Below are 14,960 nucleotides of genomic sequence, written 5' to 3'. Positions count from 1 at the left end.
CTTTTATATCATAATAAGGTTATTTTTGGTCTGGTGCTTAAGATTCCAATAAATAAATGAACTCTTTAGACCATTTAAGCGGAACCGTTTGATTTTGGTGCGGCCCCGGCTTCGACCTAAAATCAAGAAAAACTCAACACTTCTCATACTTTTGCCAAGTCTATTTTTGACTTTTGAAGGTTTTAAAAGCCCCTAGAAAAATATTAGTTAAATAGGTAGAATAATACATAAACCAATTCATTAAATTAGTTATATTATTATCCTTTTATTCTTCACTAGCGGCTACGCTAGAGGCCTCTAGGGCCGGGGCACGTACAAGGTTTTCTTTTAATCTATGTTAAGATGAGTTGTTTACTAAAAAATTTCCGGCGCTTTATATTTTTACTAGCGGCTTCGCCCCTAGCCTCTAGGGGCTTTTTTCCATAAAGGTTCAGGGTAAAATTTCAGAATTTTTAAAAGATTTTTTAGATATTTTCTGTATTTTTATAACTTTATAAAACTGTTAATATTTTTTTTATTTATATTTTTTAAACCCTTCAATTTTTTTTTAATCTTTTAAATGTTTCTTTGCCATTAGCTTTTTTGGGGTTTCGCCCCTACAGGAGAAGGGAGGTTTCACAATCTTTGTGAATTTGATAAAAAAAAAGATTAAAAGAAGAAAAGATATTTAAAAATTAAAACAATTAAATATATATAGGTAAAAATTTATAAAAAAAAAAACATAATTAAATAGAAAAAAAAGAAAACCACAACCACAGGACCAGTAGGTATATTTCTCGAAGAGTAGAATCCAATCGCTTCAGTGGGTACCGAGATCTTAAGGGACGGACTGACGTATACTTTGTATTATAGATTGAAGCTGACTATTGCTACTTTGTCAGACCCATCAAATCTTTAGCAATAGATATGTTAGTTTATAAATGAAAATGAATTAACCTCTAACACTGATAGATTTAGCTGGTGATGGAAATTTATGACTGCCAGGTGCTGAACCTGCAGCCTCTTCTTGGATACTGGTCAGGTATGGAGATGCCAGGGGCGTGGCTAGACTTGTCCTCTTGGAACCTAGGAAACAACACATAAAATAAGTTTTTGAAAAACTTAAGCATTTTATTAGCCAGGCATTGAAATGAAAGTAAAAACAAGGACCATTGTGTCCATAAATAAAACAGAGGAAATCATTTAAATGAATTAAGAACAGTATATTGTAACACAGTAAAAATAAAGTAAGTGGGAAAATTAAATACAAAGAAGGGTAAACAGAAGGACAATTGGACAATTTAAAACACAACTTAAAAGTATGTAAATTAGAAGAAAAATAATGGTTGAAAAATGTAGACACTACTAGTTTAGAACTATCCAATCAAAATTCAACAAAAGTACCAAAAGTCTTGAAGACAAGGAGCAATATAACACGCTTTAAATCTTTGGGCACAGATGAAAATTTCCAATTCAATTTCCCTTTCCTCCCTGGTTGTTGTATTTACCTTCACCAGAATCAAGCTGTACAGGTGAGAACAGTCCTTCAGTGGAGAGGCGGGCATCACTGGTTCTGCGGGAGGAACCTCGACTTAATGCAAAGAAGGAATTAAAAATTTTAACCACTATCTAATACCTTAAGATCCCTGGTTTATAGATCATCATCCTAGAATCTAAAATGCTAAAGATGTGTATTTTCCTGAGCTGGATCTTTAAATCATTTTAGTGGTGAGCCAGATCGGGGTGCGCCGAATTTCCGCCAATCACAGCGCGGCATTTCATAAAATGCTGTGCTCTCATTGGTGGAAAGTTGGCTCACCCCGATCTGGCTCACCACTAAAATGATTTAAAGATCTAGCTCTGACCTCCCCTACCATCCCCTAGAGATTAACTGCAAAATCTTACATCATATCAAATTTTTTAGTAAATCAATACCCAATTAGAAACCCTAAACTATATCAACCTAAAGGCATTATAAAAGATTCTATGCTTGATACATCATAACTCCATACATTTATTTAATTTTTGTGTTTCAAATTATTTTACCTCAAAGTATTTGGAGTGTTAAAACTGATATCAGCTTCTCTCAGGGGAGAAAATAACTGGGATGAAATACTTTCCCTCCTGTAAAAAAGATGAACAATTAATCTAACACTAGATATTTATCGCATTGTATTATAGACTGCTTTCTGCGGGAATTAAAATAAAAAAAAACAGTTTAGTTTGCCGAATTAACGGGCTAACAAAACTGGTTTTCATTTTATAATTTTTTTTTAATAATAGGTATTAGTGGAAAATTGTCTGTATTATGACGCTAAACATGATTTTTCAGTATGGTCGAGAACCTGTTTTAATCCAGCGGATATCAAACGGTTTTGAAGTAATAAAACTATTAGGTTTGAATGGATCATGGTACTATGAATTGTATTAGGACCAAATTTTTATTTTGAAAAGTTAGGTACTTTTATAAAATCTTGATTTACTGGTTTTAAATAAAAGTGTAAGCCGATTTTAATCTAATGATTATTTATCATAATTGGGGGTGTACATTAGGTCGGGTTCATATCGGAAATAGACAAAGAGGGGATGTGCAACAGATAAAACTAACTTAAATAAAATTTCTGACCGAAAAAGTATTTTAAAAAATTCAGTTTTAGAACTAGACCACTTAAAAATGTATTTCATAAATAAAAAATATGCAAAGACGACATTCAATAAATCTCAACTTATTATCTCAGTTCCTATTAGTGCTAGAGGGCTAAATATTTTTGTGCATTTCCCCAGTTTCATAATGAATTTCCGACTATAAGTCAGTCAAAGTCATATTTTGCTTCCTTACCCTTTATTTGCCAACCTTTTACCAACGACCAGACATTCAATTGTATAGCTATTTGTAAAAGAATTGTCCAAAATCGACCCACCCTAGTGTAAATTAATTTATCAATTGTTTTATCCCTTAAGATCCCTGAGATTATGTAAATACTTAAAATATGATCTGATAAGATTTTGGTAAAACTAGCGAAAAAAATAACATGTATTTTTTTCAGTTGTGCTAAAAGTTGTTTCATTTAGGTTCAATTTTAAACAAAAATGTCTTTTTCGAAGATTTTTCGATTTTCCATTTGCGTATTTTAAAATATTAGATATCTAAAACAAATACTTATTATAAGCATTATCATTATCCAGAGGGCTGATAATATCTGCATCCTTGTCAGGGGTAAAGTTGACCTCAGCTGCCTGCTGGGCTATGACAGCTCCTGGACCAACTTTCTCTGGCTTACTATTCTCTTTCTCACCTTCCTCCTAAGAAATACAGTAAAATTTGTCATGACTAAAAAATGACACATTTCGGGCGCTAAATATAACAGCAATAAAAATCGGTAAATTAGTACTTTGATGTTGCACCAGATTTTCATGTACTCTAATAAAGTGATATTTGCAGTTGGCTAGAATAACGACCCACCCCATTAAACCCATCTCCTCCCCTCCTACTGATTTAATGAAAAGACCCATATTAGCAACCTAATTTGACAACAAATTTTCCTCTGTCAATATATCCATGTATTCTAAACATGTAAATAAACATCTGAGGACCTGTCTACTTTGCCTAAAATTGAAACATAGTACCCCGGATCCATTCAAATAGTAAATTAAACCTTAGAATGAGTATTATTCAGATATATAAACTGAAAGATTCAAGATCAAACTTTGCATGTTATCAAAAAAAATTTCATCAGGAAAAAATATGTTGTCTTATATTGTTTAATACCTACCTAAGTAACATTTTATATTTTACTGGTGGAAAAGCAAAAGGCAAATAATTTCCATAAAAAAAGTTTACCTGGACAGTCTTAAGAGCAGAAGCTGATATTTGTGATCTCAGTTTAGACTTGGAGGTGGACTTTACTGCACTCATCACCTTAAAAACAGGGATAAGCCAATGGGCAATAAATTGACGAATATACCTCAATGATGATAAAGAAAATGACCCCTCATGTAGATTTTAAGAAAGGTTTGAAATGTTTGAACACTACAATTAAAGTACCCAAAGTTTTTTGTTCAACGAATAATATAACATGGTTAGAAAACTTTAGGTACCAGTGTAATATTATAATCATATGTCCCGTCCTTCCTTGCCTTAAAAAGTATTATATATTGCTTGTGTTATTAATCTTTAATACAAAGATGTCCGTTTTTCCGTATATCCGTCTGTTTGGCTGTTAAAACCATTTAAGACAAAACTTTTTTACCTGGTTGACATTCATCCTATCAATCTTGGGTTTATATGCCAGCGCAGCCACTCTACCAGTATGGGCTTGGAAACTCTTGCTTGGACGCGCAGTATTTCTAGAAAGATAAATCCTTATACATATAATGGTAAGTTGGTAACAGGATGTAAGTCTGTCTATGTGGACTAAAGGATCTTGCTAACCGCTTAACCGATATGGCAAATTAATATAATAATAGAAATGAAAACCCCTAAAATCCTTGGAGTTACCTTTGACACCTAAAACCCCTAAAATCCTTGGAGTTACCTTTGACACCTTTTTCAATTTCAGTTCCCATGTCTCCACCATTTCCTCAAAAATTTCCTCCCGCCTTAGAATCCTCAAATGTCTGGCTGGCACCAAATGGGGCCACCAGAAGGAGACTCTCCTCACCACCTACAACACCCTCCTCCGCCCCATCACCACCTATGCCTGTCCTGTTTGGTTCCCTAACACCTCCAAAAACAACATTGACAAACTCCAAGTCCTCCAAAACCAACCCTCCGCATCTGTACTAGTTCCACTAAAAAATCTCCCATCAGCCACCTCCACCAAGAAACCAAAATCCTACCAGTACGGAACCACCTTTCCCTTCTTTGTTCCCAATACCTGGCCTCCTCCCTCCGCCCCTCCCACCCATCCTTCCACAACGTCACAACCCCCCCTGGCCCTAGATCCAAAAAATCCACCCTGTAATCCATGTTCCTTCCTACTCTCCAACCTTTTCTTTCCCCCTACAACACCCTCCTTCCCACAAACTACAAATCCACAATCTCCAGACTCCACACCTCAGCTGTCACCCAAGCCATAAATTCTTACCCCCCTAATCCTGTCCTTAATCAAGCTCCCCCTGACATCAACCTCTCGGAAATCCAACTCCCCAGGCACTACAGAACCATCCTCTCCCAATTAAGATCCAACTATTGTCCTAAACTCCAAAGCTACCTCCATTCCATCAACGCTTCTCTTACCCCCAACTGCCCATCCTGTCCTGTTAATCCTACCCCAGAAACAGTCCAGCACCTCTTTTCATGCCCAAATAATCCTACAAATCTTACTCCTATGGACCTCTGGCAAAATCCCACCCATGTAGCTGCCTTCCTCTCCTCTCATCCAAGTTTCACCAGCCTTCTTCCCCTCCAACGTCCCCCTCCAGAGCCCCCACCACGCCCCCCCCTCACCCTACTGATGACAACCCGGACCAAAAACTGACTACGAGCAGACAAAACAACAACAAATACAGTTTCCAACTTAAATAAATATTAAATATATATTAAGCTACAAGTATGGTCCTGGAAACTTTTGCTTGGACGTGCAGTATTTGTAAAAAAAAAAAAGATTATCACATATTGGCAAATAAATATCATCGTAAGGAAGACATATTCAGTATTCTAACATACAACACGCAGTCACTCTACCAAATATGGGCCTGGAAACTTCTACTTGGACGTGTAGTATTTCACCAGACATAAATCGTGCCAGGAAAAAATAACTTTTCTTACCTTTTCTTTATAAAACTAAAGTGAATAGTTGAGAGTCGACTTCAAGTTGCATATCCGTATTTAGAACTGAAATATCCTACCTAAGATCATAAACCAGAATCTTGCCCCTGGATGTGCCGACAGCCACGGTAGAACCATCAGTATCAAAATCGACACAGGTGCATGGAAACTCCAGCTGTAGGTTGAACACAGACTTGCGAGATTTTGTGTCGTGACATATCAATTTCTAAACAAGTAGGTACATTTGAATAATAAATTGTAAAACTTTTTTTCTATTTAATGATGATAGCAACACTTTTAAGACATGATTCATTTTAGAATTTTAATGATCTTCTATATACTTTTCTATAGTACGGCAGAATCAAATAAAAAAAGCAAAATATATTATAGTTGATATAAAGTTGAAGTTATTAAAATCTTTTATAGGTAGGTAGGCACTTAACAAAAAAATAATTTCTATCACAATTCAATTTTATCTCAGGGATCTAAAGAGATAAGACAATGGTCAATAAATTGATGTACATCCCCAATGTTGATTTACATAATTACCCCTTCATTAGATTACATTAGTGGTTGAAACGTTCCGACACCAAACTTAATAAACAACCAATCAAAATTCAATAAAAATCGCCAAAGTTATTAAGCCATCGAATACGAAAACGTTATTATAAAACTTTGGGGACTATTGTAAAAAACATTCAAGTGTTCTCTCTCTTCCTTATTTTATTTTATTTTATCTTTTATGTTATTATCACATAAGATTTTTTTACCTTATCTAATCCACAAGACACTGCTAATGAATCATTCAATGGAGAAAAGGCAAAACTGGTACAAGGCGCTAAAAAAAGAGAATTTTTAGTAAAAAATTTTTATCAATATATTAATTTTTATTTCATCCTCGAGGAACATTTTTTTTCAACTATCATTTTCAATTTAGCTGGATACAGCTGTTAATTTTGTTTTAATAGTTCAACTTTAATTATTTAATACTGTGTTTATAACCAATGATAATATATTTAATGCAAGGGCCCTTTATAAACTTTTTTACTACAATCTTATATAAGCATATTTAGATCATAAAAATCCATTAATTTTTTTTACCTAAATGGTCTGAAATATTGAAAAGATTCTTATTAGCATTACAGTCCCAGAAGCTAAGCACACCAGACTCACAAGACGCACCAAGAAATCCCGCGCGCACAGAACTGTAGCGCAGACACGTGATCACCTGACCCGCGCATTTGTCTGCAGTAAATGGCTGTGACAGCTGAAAACATTGTTGAGATATAAAACAAATAAATAAGTCCAATTAAAGATATTTCAAATTGAAATTATGTAAGTCAGTAATAACAGACAAACAACACTTACAATTTTTGTTTGAAGCTTAATAACTCAAAATTTCTGGAACAAATTGATTGTAATTTTAGGGAAAGCTTTAAAAATGTCTTATGTTGGTTTTCCTTATATACCCCGCACTTTCCTACAGGCTAGAGGAGGCTTCAAAACCCATTGATATCCGCTGGATTTTCGCCGGTTCTCAGCCACACAGAAAATTTTCCACGAAAAGGGGGGGGGGGTTTAATGCAACCATCTCGTAATCAGTGAACAAATGGCACTTAAAATTCGAATTTCCATCTGAAATTTTGCATGAGTAATCCTGAGTAGGTCTATATTCCCTAAATCGAACAAAAAGTTGGAAAAGTAACGGCTAACGGCTGGCGGCTCAGCCGTTTTGCCATTTTTTGGATATCTATATTGCAAATTAGTCACGAAACCTATCTCCACATAATACTCTTTTCTACTCCAAAACGCTATCAAACGCTTCTAGACGGTAGCTGTTGGTACTAGAAGTTTTAAAAATGGTTATTGCTATCATTTAACATGAATTAAACCAAAAATATGTTTTAAAAAGTTGATTCTTACGTAATTGATGATGGATTTACCCTGAAAATAGGCAAAAAACGGCTAAACGGCTGAGCCGCCAGCCGTTACTTTTCCAACTTTTTGTTCGATTTAGGGAAAATAGACCAATAGTGCCATTTGCTCACTGATTACGAGATGGTTGCATTAACCCCCCCCCCCTTTTTTTTTTAAATAATCAAATTAATACTTGTTTTGTTAGCCCGGGCCTTTGGCCCCTAGGGGCTTAAAAAACTGGTTTTAATCGTACTACATTTCATTTCAATTTACGCGGAAAGCTGTTTATCATACAATGCGATAAATAACTGTTACCTGGTTTGAAATAGTTGTAAGCAGGACAATGGAACCATTCTTACAGCCAATGGCAACATAGGAATCTGATTTGTTAGATATAAAACAGCTGATGTCGTTCTTTAAACTAAAGGATTTCCGAGACTTGTGCCTGAATAATATCAAGTTAGAATCTAAATATAAAAAATCGACTTTTTAAAAAATAAACCATATCTATACAAAACCATTAACCATCCGGTCATGTATGTATAATGTTTTAGCTATGCCTAAATGGACAAACGGACAGAGTGGGTTTTAGTGCGGATACTCAGTTGTCATAATAACATAGACAAGATAAAGAGAGAATATGCAGAAAATAATAAAAACTTTTTAAAAAGTATCTTATGAAAGTATGAAGGAAAAACGATAGACAGACGGATAAAATAATGTATAAATTAAATATGCATATTTCATAGGAATTTTCATTAAAAATTATTTTTTAAAGCAGCCGAGAAAGTTGTGTTTCCCCCAGCGTTACGGACTGACATACTGACTGTCGGACAGACACAGAAGAAGTGAATTTTAAAGTAGCTTCGCTATTAAAAAGGAATTTACCTTTGTAAATCATAACAATGTAGTTCGCTTTTGCTAGCCAGGTACACATGGTTCTGGGAAGTTCTAAATATAAATATCAGTAATGACAAGGGAAATATTGTCTATTAATAGCACATAAAATATTTGTTTTAAAATTAAAGAAACTTAGAATTATATGAAGATTTTGGCATATTTTTAAAAATAAGATAAAAGTAAGGGCTTGTAAATGGTATTTTAAACACATGAAGTAGGTATGTTACATGCAAGGTTGTATTCAACTTATTTTAGTTATATATTGCAAAGAAAATTTAGAAGATAGAGGGCTCTAGGTTATAGAGAAGCTACGCTAATAAATGATATAATACAATCTTGAATAAATTATTTACCTAGGAAATTGTAGGTAAGATAATTTGTCTAATCCTTGCGTTTTAATTTCATGGGAGGAATATTTGTGATTCTTGTAAAATGTCAACAGAATTTTATCTTCCTCCTTAAATAAATAATAAAACAATGTAGAATATTCAGCTATATTTCTTTCTTTATGCCTCTTTTACTATACGAAAAATTTCTTTTGCTTCTTAAATACCTATGTACTTTTTGCCGTTAGTATGATTTTTTTTCCAATTAACTGTATGTTGTATTATTAAGTGTATTTATCTGTTTCATAAAAAAAAGTTTGAAAATCAGCTTGAAAAAAGTACTTAGTCATGACTCTCTGTTCTATTATCTGAATCTCTATCAATTAATATTATTGATTGATTATCCCTTCTCTGTCTTTCAATGTATCATTCTATTTTTTTTCTGTTCCTTAAGATATCGATAACTAGAGAGCCGATTGAATTATCTACACTAAGAAAATTTCACAGATGGGTTTTAACATTTTAAGCAATTTTTCTTACCATTCTCTCCTCTTCAATACGGAGCTAATAGATGCTAGGGGCGCAGTCACTAGTAAATGAATAAAATACTTTCAATCCAAATGTCTTATCTATTTTTATCTAACCTTTATATAACTGGCAACAGCTGCGGTATCAGCACTGAAAGACGTGCACGCAATACTGACTGTTGGTATATATCTAATAGCTAATAGATGCTAGGGGCGCAGTCACTAGTAAATGAATAAAATACTTTCAATCCAAATGTCTATATATTTATCTAACCTTTATATAACTGGCAACAGCTGCGGTATCAGCACTGAAAGCCGTGCAGGCAACACTGACTGTTGGTATATCTATCTATTTATCTTACCTTTATATAACTGGCAACAGCTGCGGTATCAGCACTGAAAGAAGTGCAGGCAATACTGACTGTTGGTATATCTATCTATTTAGCTAACCTTTATATAACTGGCAACAGCTGCGGTATCAGCACTGAAAGACGTTCACGCAATACTGACTGTTGGTATATCTATCTATTTATCTAACCTTTATATAACTGGCAACAGCTGCGGTATCAGCACTGAAAGACGTGCACGCAATCCCAGAACCATTCTCAGGGGTGTACTAAAAGGAGAAATTGAAAATCAAACACTTTGCGGTGTATTCACATTCACAATTACACGATGTCTTGATTTTTTTTAAAAGCGTGAATTTCTAATGAATCTCAATGTATTAGGTTAATTCTAATCATCAAATATTAATAATCATCACCAATCATGGTATATCCGTAGATTAAATTTATTTGTTAAAAAGTTTACACATTACTAGTTTAAAACCAACCAGATTAAAGTCAATAAAAGTAACTAAAGTTCTTGAGCGAAATAAAAAAAGTGAAGAAAAATCTTTGGGTACCAGTCCAATGTCCCCTCCCTCTCTGTACCTACCCCATAAAGTTAAGAGTAACCATCCGTGTCCCAGATTTTAAAACTATTTCCCACAGAAACTTTGAGTACCAGTGTAATTTTCAGTCCAATGTCCCCTACCTCCTTAGTGTACCTACCCCATAAAGTTGAGAATATCCATCCGTGTCCCAGATTTTAAAATTATTTCCAACTGAAACTAGAACCGGCTCCATTTTATATCATAATTGGCAGGAAAGTCTGAAAAAAATAGAAAAAAAATAGAAAAATAATATTTAGGTACAAAAAAAATCCGGAGGTAGGTATATTTTATTTTGATAAAGAGAAACAATCTAAAAACTAAAGTATGGGGATGTATTTCATAATCTTAATAATTTCTGAATGTCTGCCCAAATTCTTAAGTTTTTAAAAGTTTCTGTTTAGGTATTCTTTGAAATCATCAACAATTAGGTACTTTAATGTACAAATATATTTCTATTTATAGAATTGTAGAAAATTTATCTTTTAATATTTTTTTATTTTTAATTAACAATATCCTTTATTTGAGGTAGTTATCTAAATGTTTATGAAACAAATATAGATTTATCATACTATTTTATTAAGAAAATTCTGTAAATTTGAGCTTTGCTTCTTCTGCTGTTTGTTTTGCAACAACAGGCCTTTTAATTTTCTTTTTTTCTCCTCATATTTCTTTTCTTCAAGGGCAGCTCTGTGGAAATTGGGAATAGTTATGGATGGATCCTTACTACCTGGCAACAGAACTCTACCTTTTGTAGCATTGCCTGATAGCACTAATCCAGCAGTTTTTATTTTCTTTTGTTTAACTTTATTTTGTTTGCTGAGCTGGTCACTTTTTTCTGTGTTAACGCCAATAAATGCTTCTTTTTCTATTTTTGGTTTAACTTTGGTTTTATCAACAAATTGTGGCAGGTCTCGTTTACAAAGCTTGCAAATAGTTGCCTCGTGGTCCTTGGGACATAATATAACTAGACAGTTCATTTGACCCCAAAATTAGTCAAAAAAATGATTCATTTGCAGACGAACACCTTTGTTTATTTTTTTTGCATTCAAGACAAAGATGCGACGAAATTTTTGAAGTATCATTTCTAGAAAGCTAACTTTATCCTAAGGAAATATTCATACCTAACTTATGTTTTGTCATATGCTTCACACTATACTAAGAACTAATTAATTAAATTTTTTCACGATACAATATACCCAAGAAAAGCTTTATGTTAAGAAATGCGACTATTTATAGCTGACTCATTAAGCAAACGAAATGCAAAATTGTTCCATTACCTACCAAAATCTGTACACAATTTCAACCAATGTCATGTCTGGAATGTACCTCCACTGTTATCCTATTGGTTAATTTATTTAGTATGTATCTAGAATGATTATGTCTATTTTTTCCTTTGGATATTGTTGGAAACAAAATTTACATTCTAAGAAATCATTTCTTTGTAGATATTTTTCATTATTTCTGTGGAATAATTCGTTGTTTATACTGAGTCTTAACTGAAATTAAACAAATGAAGATAAATTTTAAGAATCGATATATTATTACTTAGATGTTGGACCACATTTTCATGATGTTCTCGCAGCCACTATGGGCATAAAAATAGCAATTTTTGTCATTTTTTTCCTGTTATACTTAAGTGGATGAAATATGCACTATTTGTTAGCACATTTCTTCTAGAATGATTCAAACATTTTTAAAAACTTAAAAGTATCTTTATTTATATAAAAAAATCAATTTTATTTAATTCTTAAGTTTTGACCATTGACGACGATATTTCAAATTCCATACTTGCCTATGGGTCTGGGGGAAAATTAACAGCTTCAACTATTTCTAGCAGACAAACTTTGTAACAGACAGAATAAGAAACAGGGGATTATATAAGAAAATTTGGGATTGAACTTGACTCGTAAAGTTTCTCAAGTTTGTATTATTTATTCATACTTAAAAGGTGTTAATTCATAAATTGAGCTGCTAATTACTGAATAATGGGCGGGTTTTATGGGGGGGGGGGGGGTTCTTTAATTAAGATGTGTAATAAAATATCAAAGGCGGCAATTGAAACAGTAATGACTGAAGGGACAAAAGGATGCATTAAACCTATCAGAATTACAGATTAAATTTATTAGGGTATAAGTCAGTTTCATTAAACTCAATAGCATATCAATAAAAATGTGTTTTTTCAAAGGGCCTTTAATAAATCAATATAGAAATAGACATTACAAAATAGTTATGGCATTGCTAAACTTTCTTAATTGTATTTGCTACGGGAATCATCATGCTTAGTTTTAAATGGATAGGACAATTCTAATTTCTAAAGGCCTAAATTAATTCTAGGAGCTATCCATTACACACGGACCGAGCCTATATGTAGAAAAACTTTGAAGTAAAAAAAACATTATTTGAATCCATGAATAAAGATAGTCTATATTAACCCTTTCAACCCTTCCCCTTCCTTAGGACTAATCCTTTAATTGAGGAGTTTTAAACTCTAGTTTAGACCTATAATAACCTCTTATACTACGGTTAACATTATCTAGGAATCTTCGGTGTTCTTGCAAAACAGCATTTTGTAATTTATCATAGATAGGGTAGAAGTCTTGAGTAATCACCAACAAAGTAACATAAAAAACAACATTAATCATATGTTTCACAATCAAACTCATTTTACATTTTATATATTCATGTTTTATATATGTTATAGGAAAAGAAAATTGATTATTCACAATATTAAGTCGTTTAATTTTATTTAAACAATTCCTGTTTTTAAAACTTTGTCACCTTGATTTCAAAATTATCAGTATATGTCAATGTGTAAGCAAAGAAATGGGAATTGAACTTAATAAAGATTTATGACTTTATAACCTTGTCTTGTGTTGTAAAATGATATAAAGGAATTTCAGGAGATTAAGAATGGAAAAGAAAAAAAGGATATAGATAGAATTACACGGAAGTAATAAGGTGTTCAATATAATCTGCAAAAAAAGTTATAAGAATCATTATCTTAAATTTGAAAATAAAAGTAAAAAAGCTTTGCTTTGCTTATTATTCTGGTCACAATATAATATACAGTAATTTTTTCTATTCCAACTAATTATGCAATAGTTAAACACTTTAAAAAATGGTAAAAATAGTTAATTTAACAAATAAGAGTTTGTTTAAGTATTGTAATGTTTACTGATATGTATTTGCTTTTAAATGATAATTTAAAAATACACATCAAAGTACATATTAGAATATTCTTGCTTTATCATATGTAAAAACTAAAAATATTTGTCAATTTTAAGAAACATCTATCCAGATTTTCCCCTTTCCCTCTCAGCATGATATAATCCTTATCAGGTTTTAAATCCCCATATACACATGACGGTCATATAACCTACAAACATACATATACATATATATATTTATGTATTACACAGATCATAGATGTTACGACATACATCGTCTTACTTTTATTTTTCTTACAAAATAATAATTTCAATGAGTATTTTTAAACGCCAATATCTCTGTTGGTCGGCAAAACCGAGAAAAATGCATTAAGTAAAGTTGATTCCTCATTACCTAAGCTACAAAAAGGTGTAAAATTTTTTTTGAGAAAATGTGAGAAAAAAAGTTAATGTTTTTGATTTGCCCATAGTGGCAGCTAGCTAAAATAAAGATATCCCAGATCCACCTCCTTTTCACCATACCCTCCCATCCTACTGGATGAACCAGTAAATGGTTTCCATGTTAGCAACCTGCTTTGTTACATAATTGACCTTGTTCAGTATTTACCCCGAAATCTAAATGGATAAGACAATGGCCGATAAATTGACGTAATTCCCCAATAATGATACACAAAATTGTCCCCTAAGGAGATGTTAATTTGTGGTTGAAACGTTGATACACTCATCTCAATGAACCAACCAATCAAATTCAATAAAAGTCCTCAAAGCTTTAAAGCACGAATGAGAAAACGTTATCATAAAAATCTAGGGACAAGTGTAATAAACAGCCCAATGTCCCCTCACCCCCTGTTATTTTCCTCATCTGGGGAAACATTGTGAAAGCTGACAATTCTCTCCACGCCTTGTAATGTTCAAACCGATTAATATCCACTGGATTAGAACCGGTTCTCAGACATACTGACAATTAATCATGTATAGCATCATATGACAGACAATATTCCATTAATACCAGTTTTGTTAGAAAAACTGTTTTTAATTTTGTATTTTTCTATTTTAATATTCGTGGAAATCTATCTATAATACGATGCAATAAATAACTATTAGTAACTCACCTGGGGCAACATTGTGACAGTTGACATTTCTGTGCACGCCTTCAAATGTTCTACAGTAATATCCTTTATTTTTCCAGACATTTTGAAATCTTAAATATCTGTAATAAATACATAAATTTCCTAATAGTTATTTATCGCATATTATCATACAGAGCTTTCCGCAGATATTAAAATGATAGTAAAACCAGTTTCGTTGGCACAAAATGGCAGAATGCCTTAACTAACAAAACTGGTATGAAATTTTTTAATATTTGTGGAAAAATGACTGTAATACGATGCTATACAGTACATGTTTTTTCAGTGTGGATGAGAACCGACTTTAATCCAG

General features: G+C 32.8%; 2 protein-coding genes across 3 annotated transcripts in view; both read right to left on the bottom strand.

The window, feature by feature from the left end:
- Positions 1–10,586, bottom strand: part of LOC145314062 (uncharacterized) — a 15,802-nt gene extending 5,216 nt beyond the window's left edge. For both annotated transcript variants that reach the window (XR_013877613.1, XM_080153805.1), the window contains exons 1-14: positions 10,472–10,586; positions 9,958–10,035; positions 8,920–9,023; positions 8,555–8,617; positions 7,982–8,111; positions 6,851–7,016; positions 6,520–6,587; positions 5,830–5,975; positions 4,230–4,326; positions 3,821–3,898; positions 3,140–3,282; positions 2,026–2,103; positions 1,488–1,570; positions 937–1,065 (exon numbers count right to left, since the gene is read on the bottom strand). Coding sequence is in view for 1 of the 2 variants with exons in the window: in XM_080153805.1 (XP_080009931.1) it covers positions 937–1,065; positions 1,488–1,570; positions 2,026–2,103; positions 3,140–3,282; positions 3,821–3,898; positions 4,230–4,326; positions 5,830–5,975; positions 6,520–6,587; positions 6,851–7,016; positions 7,982–8,111; positions 8,555–8,617; positions 8,920–9,023; positions 9,958–10,035; positions 10,472–10,546 (1,438 nt within the window). In the remaining variant the exon portion in view is untranslated. The remainder of the gene's footprint in view (positions 1–936; positions 1,066–1,487; positions 1,571–2,025; positions 2,104–3,139; positions 3,283–3,820; positions 3,899–4,229; positions 4,327–5,829; positions 5,976–6,519; positions 6,588–6,850; positions 7,017–7,981; positions 8,112–8,554; positions 8,618–8,919; positions 9,024–9,957; positions 10,036–10,471) is intronic.
- On the bottom strand, positions 10,584–14,784 carry LOC145314068 (uncharacterized). The gene is made up of 3 exons (XM_080153814.1): positions 14,633–14,784; positions 11,748–11,849; positions 10,584–11,303 (listed from the first exon to the last, which is right to left on the bottom strand). The coding sequence occupies exons 1-3, from the start codon at positions 14,711–14,713 to the stop codon at positions 10,917–10,919; spliced, it is 570 nt and encodes a 189-aa protein (XP_080009940.1). The 5' UTR covers positions 14,714–14,784; the 3' UTR covers positions 10,584–10,916.
- Positions 14,785–14,960: the final 176 nt, after the last annotated feature.

Source organism: Acartia tonsa, chromosome 3, assembly GCF_053477335.1.
Source record: "Acartia tonsa isolate MP-2025a chromosome 3, ASM5347733v1, whole genome shotgun sequence".
NCBI classification, from domain to species: Eukaryota; Metazoa; Arthropoda; class Copepoda; order Calanoida; family Acartiidae; genus Acartia; species Acartia tonsa.
This window is presented reverse-complemented; position numbering and strand designations above follow the sequence as displayed.

Bases quoted from the DNA above. Each gene is read 5' to 3' on its own strand.
- LOC145314068 (XM_080153814.1), bottom strand. From the start codon at position 14,713: ATGTCTGGAAAAATAAAGGATATTACTGTAGAACATTTGAAGGCGTGC. The intron at 11,850-14,632 runs GTGAGTTACTAA...GTTTAATTTCAG, and splicing joins CTGTCACAATGTTGCCCCAG to TTAAGACTCAGTATAAACAA. The intron at 11,304-11,747 runs AAGGAAAAAATA...ATATTATGTCCC, and splicing joins TTTGTTTCCAACAATATCCA to AAGGACCACGAGGCAACTAT.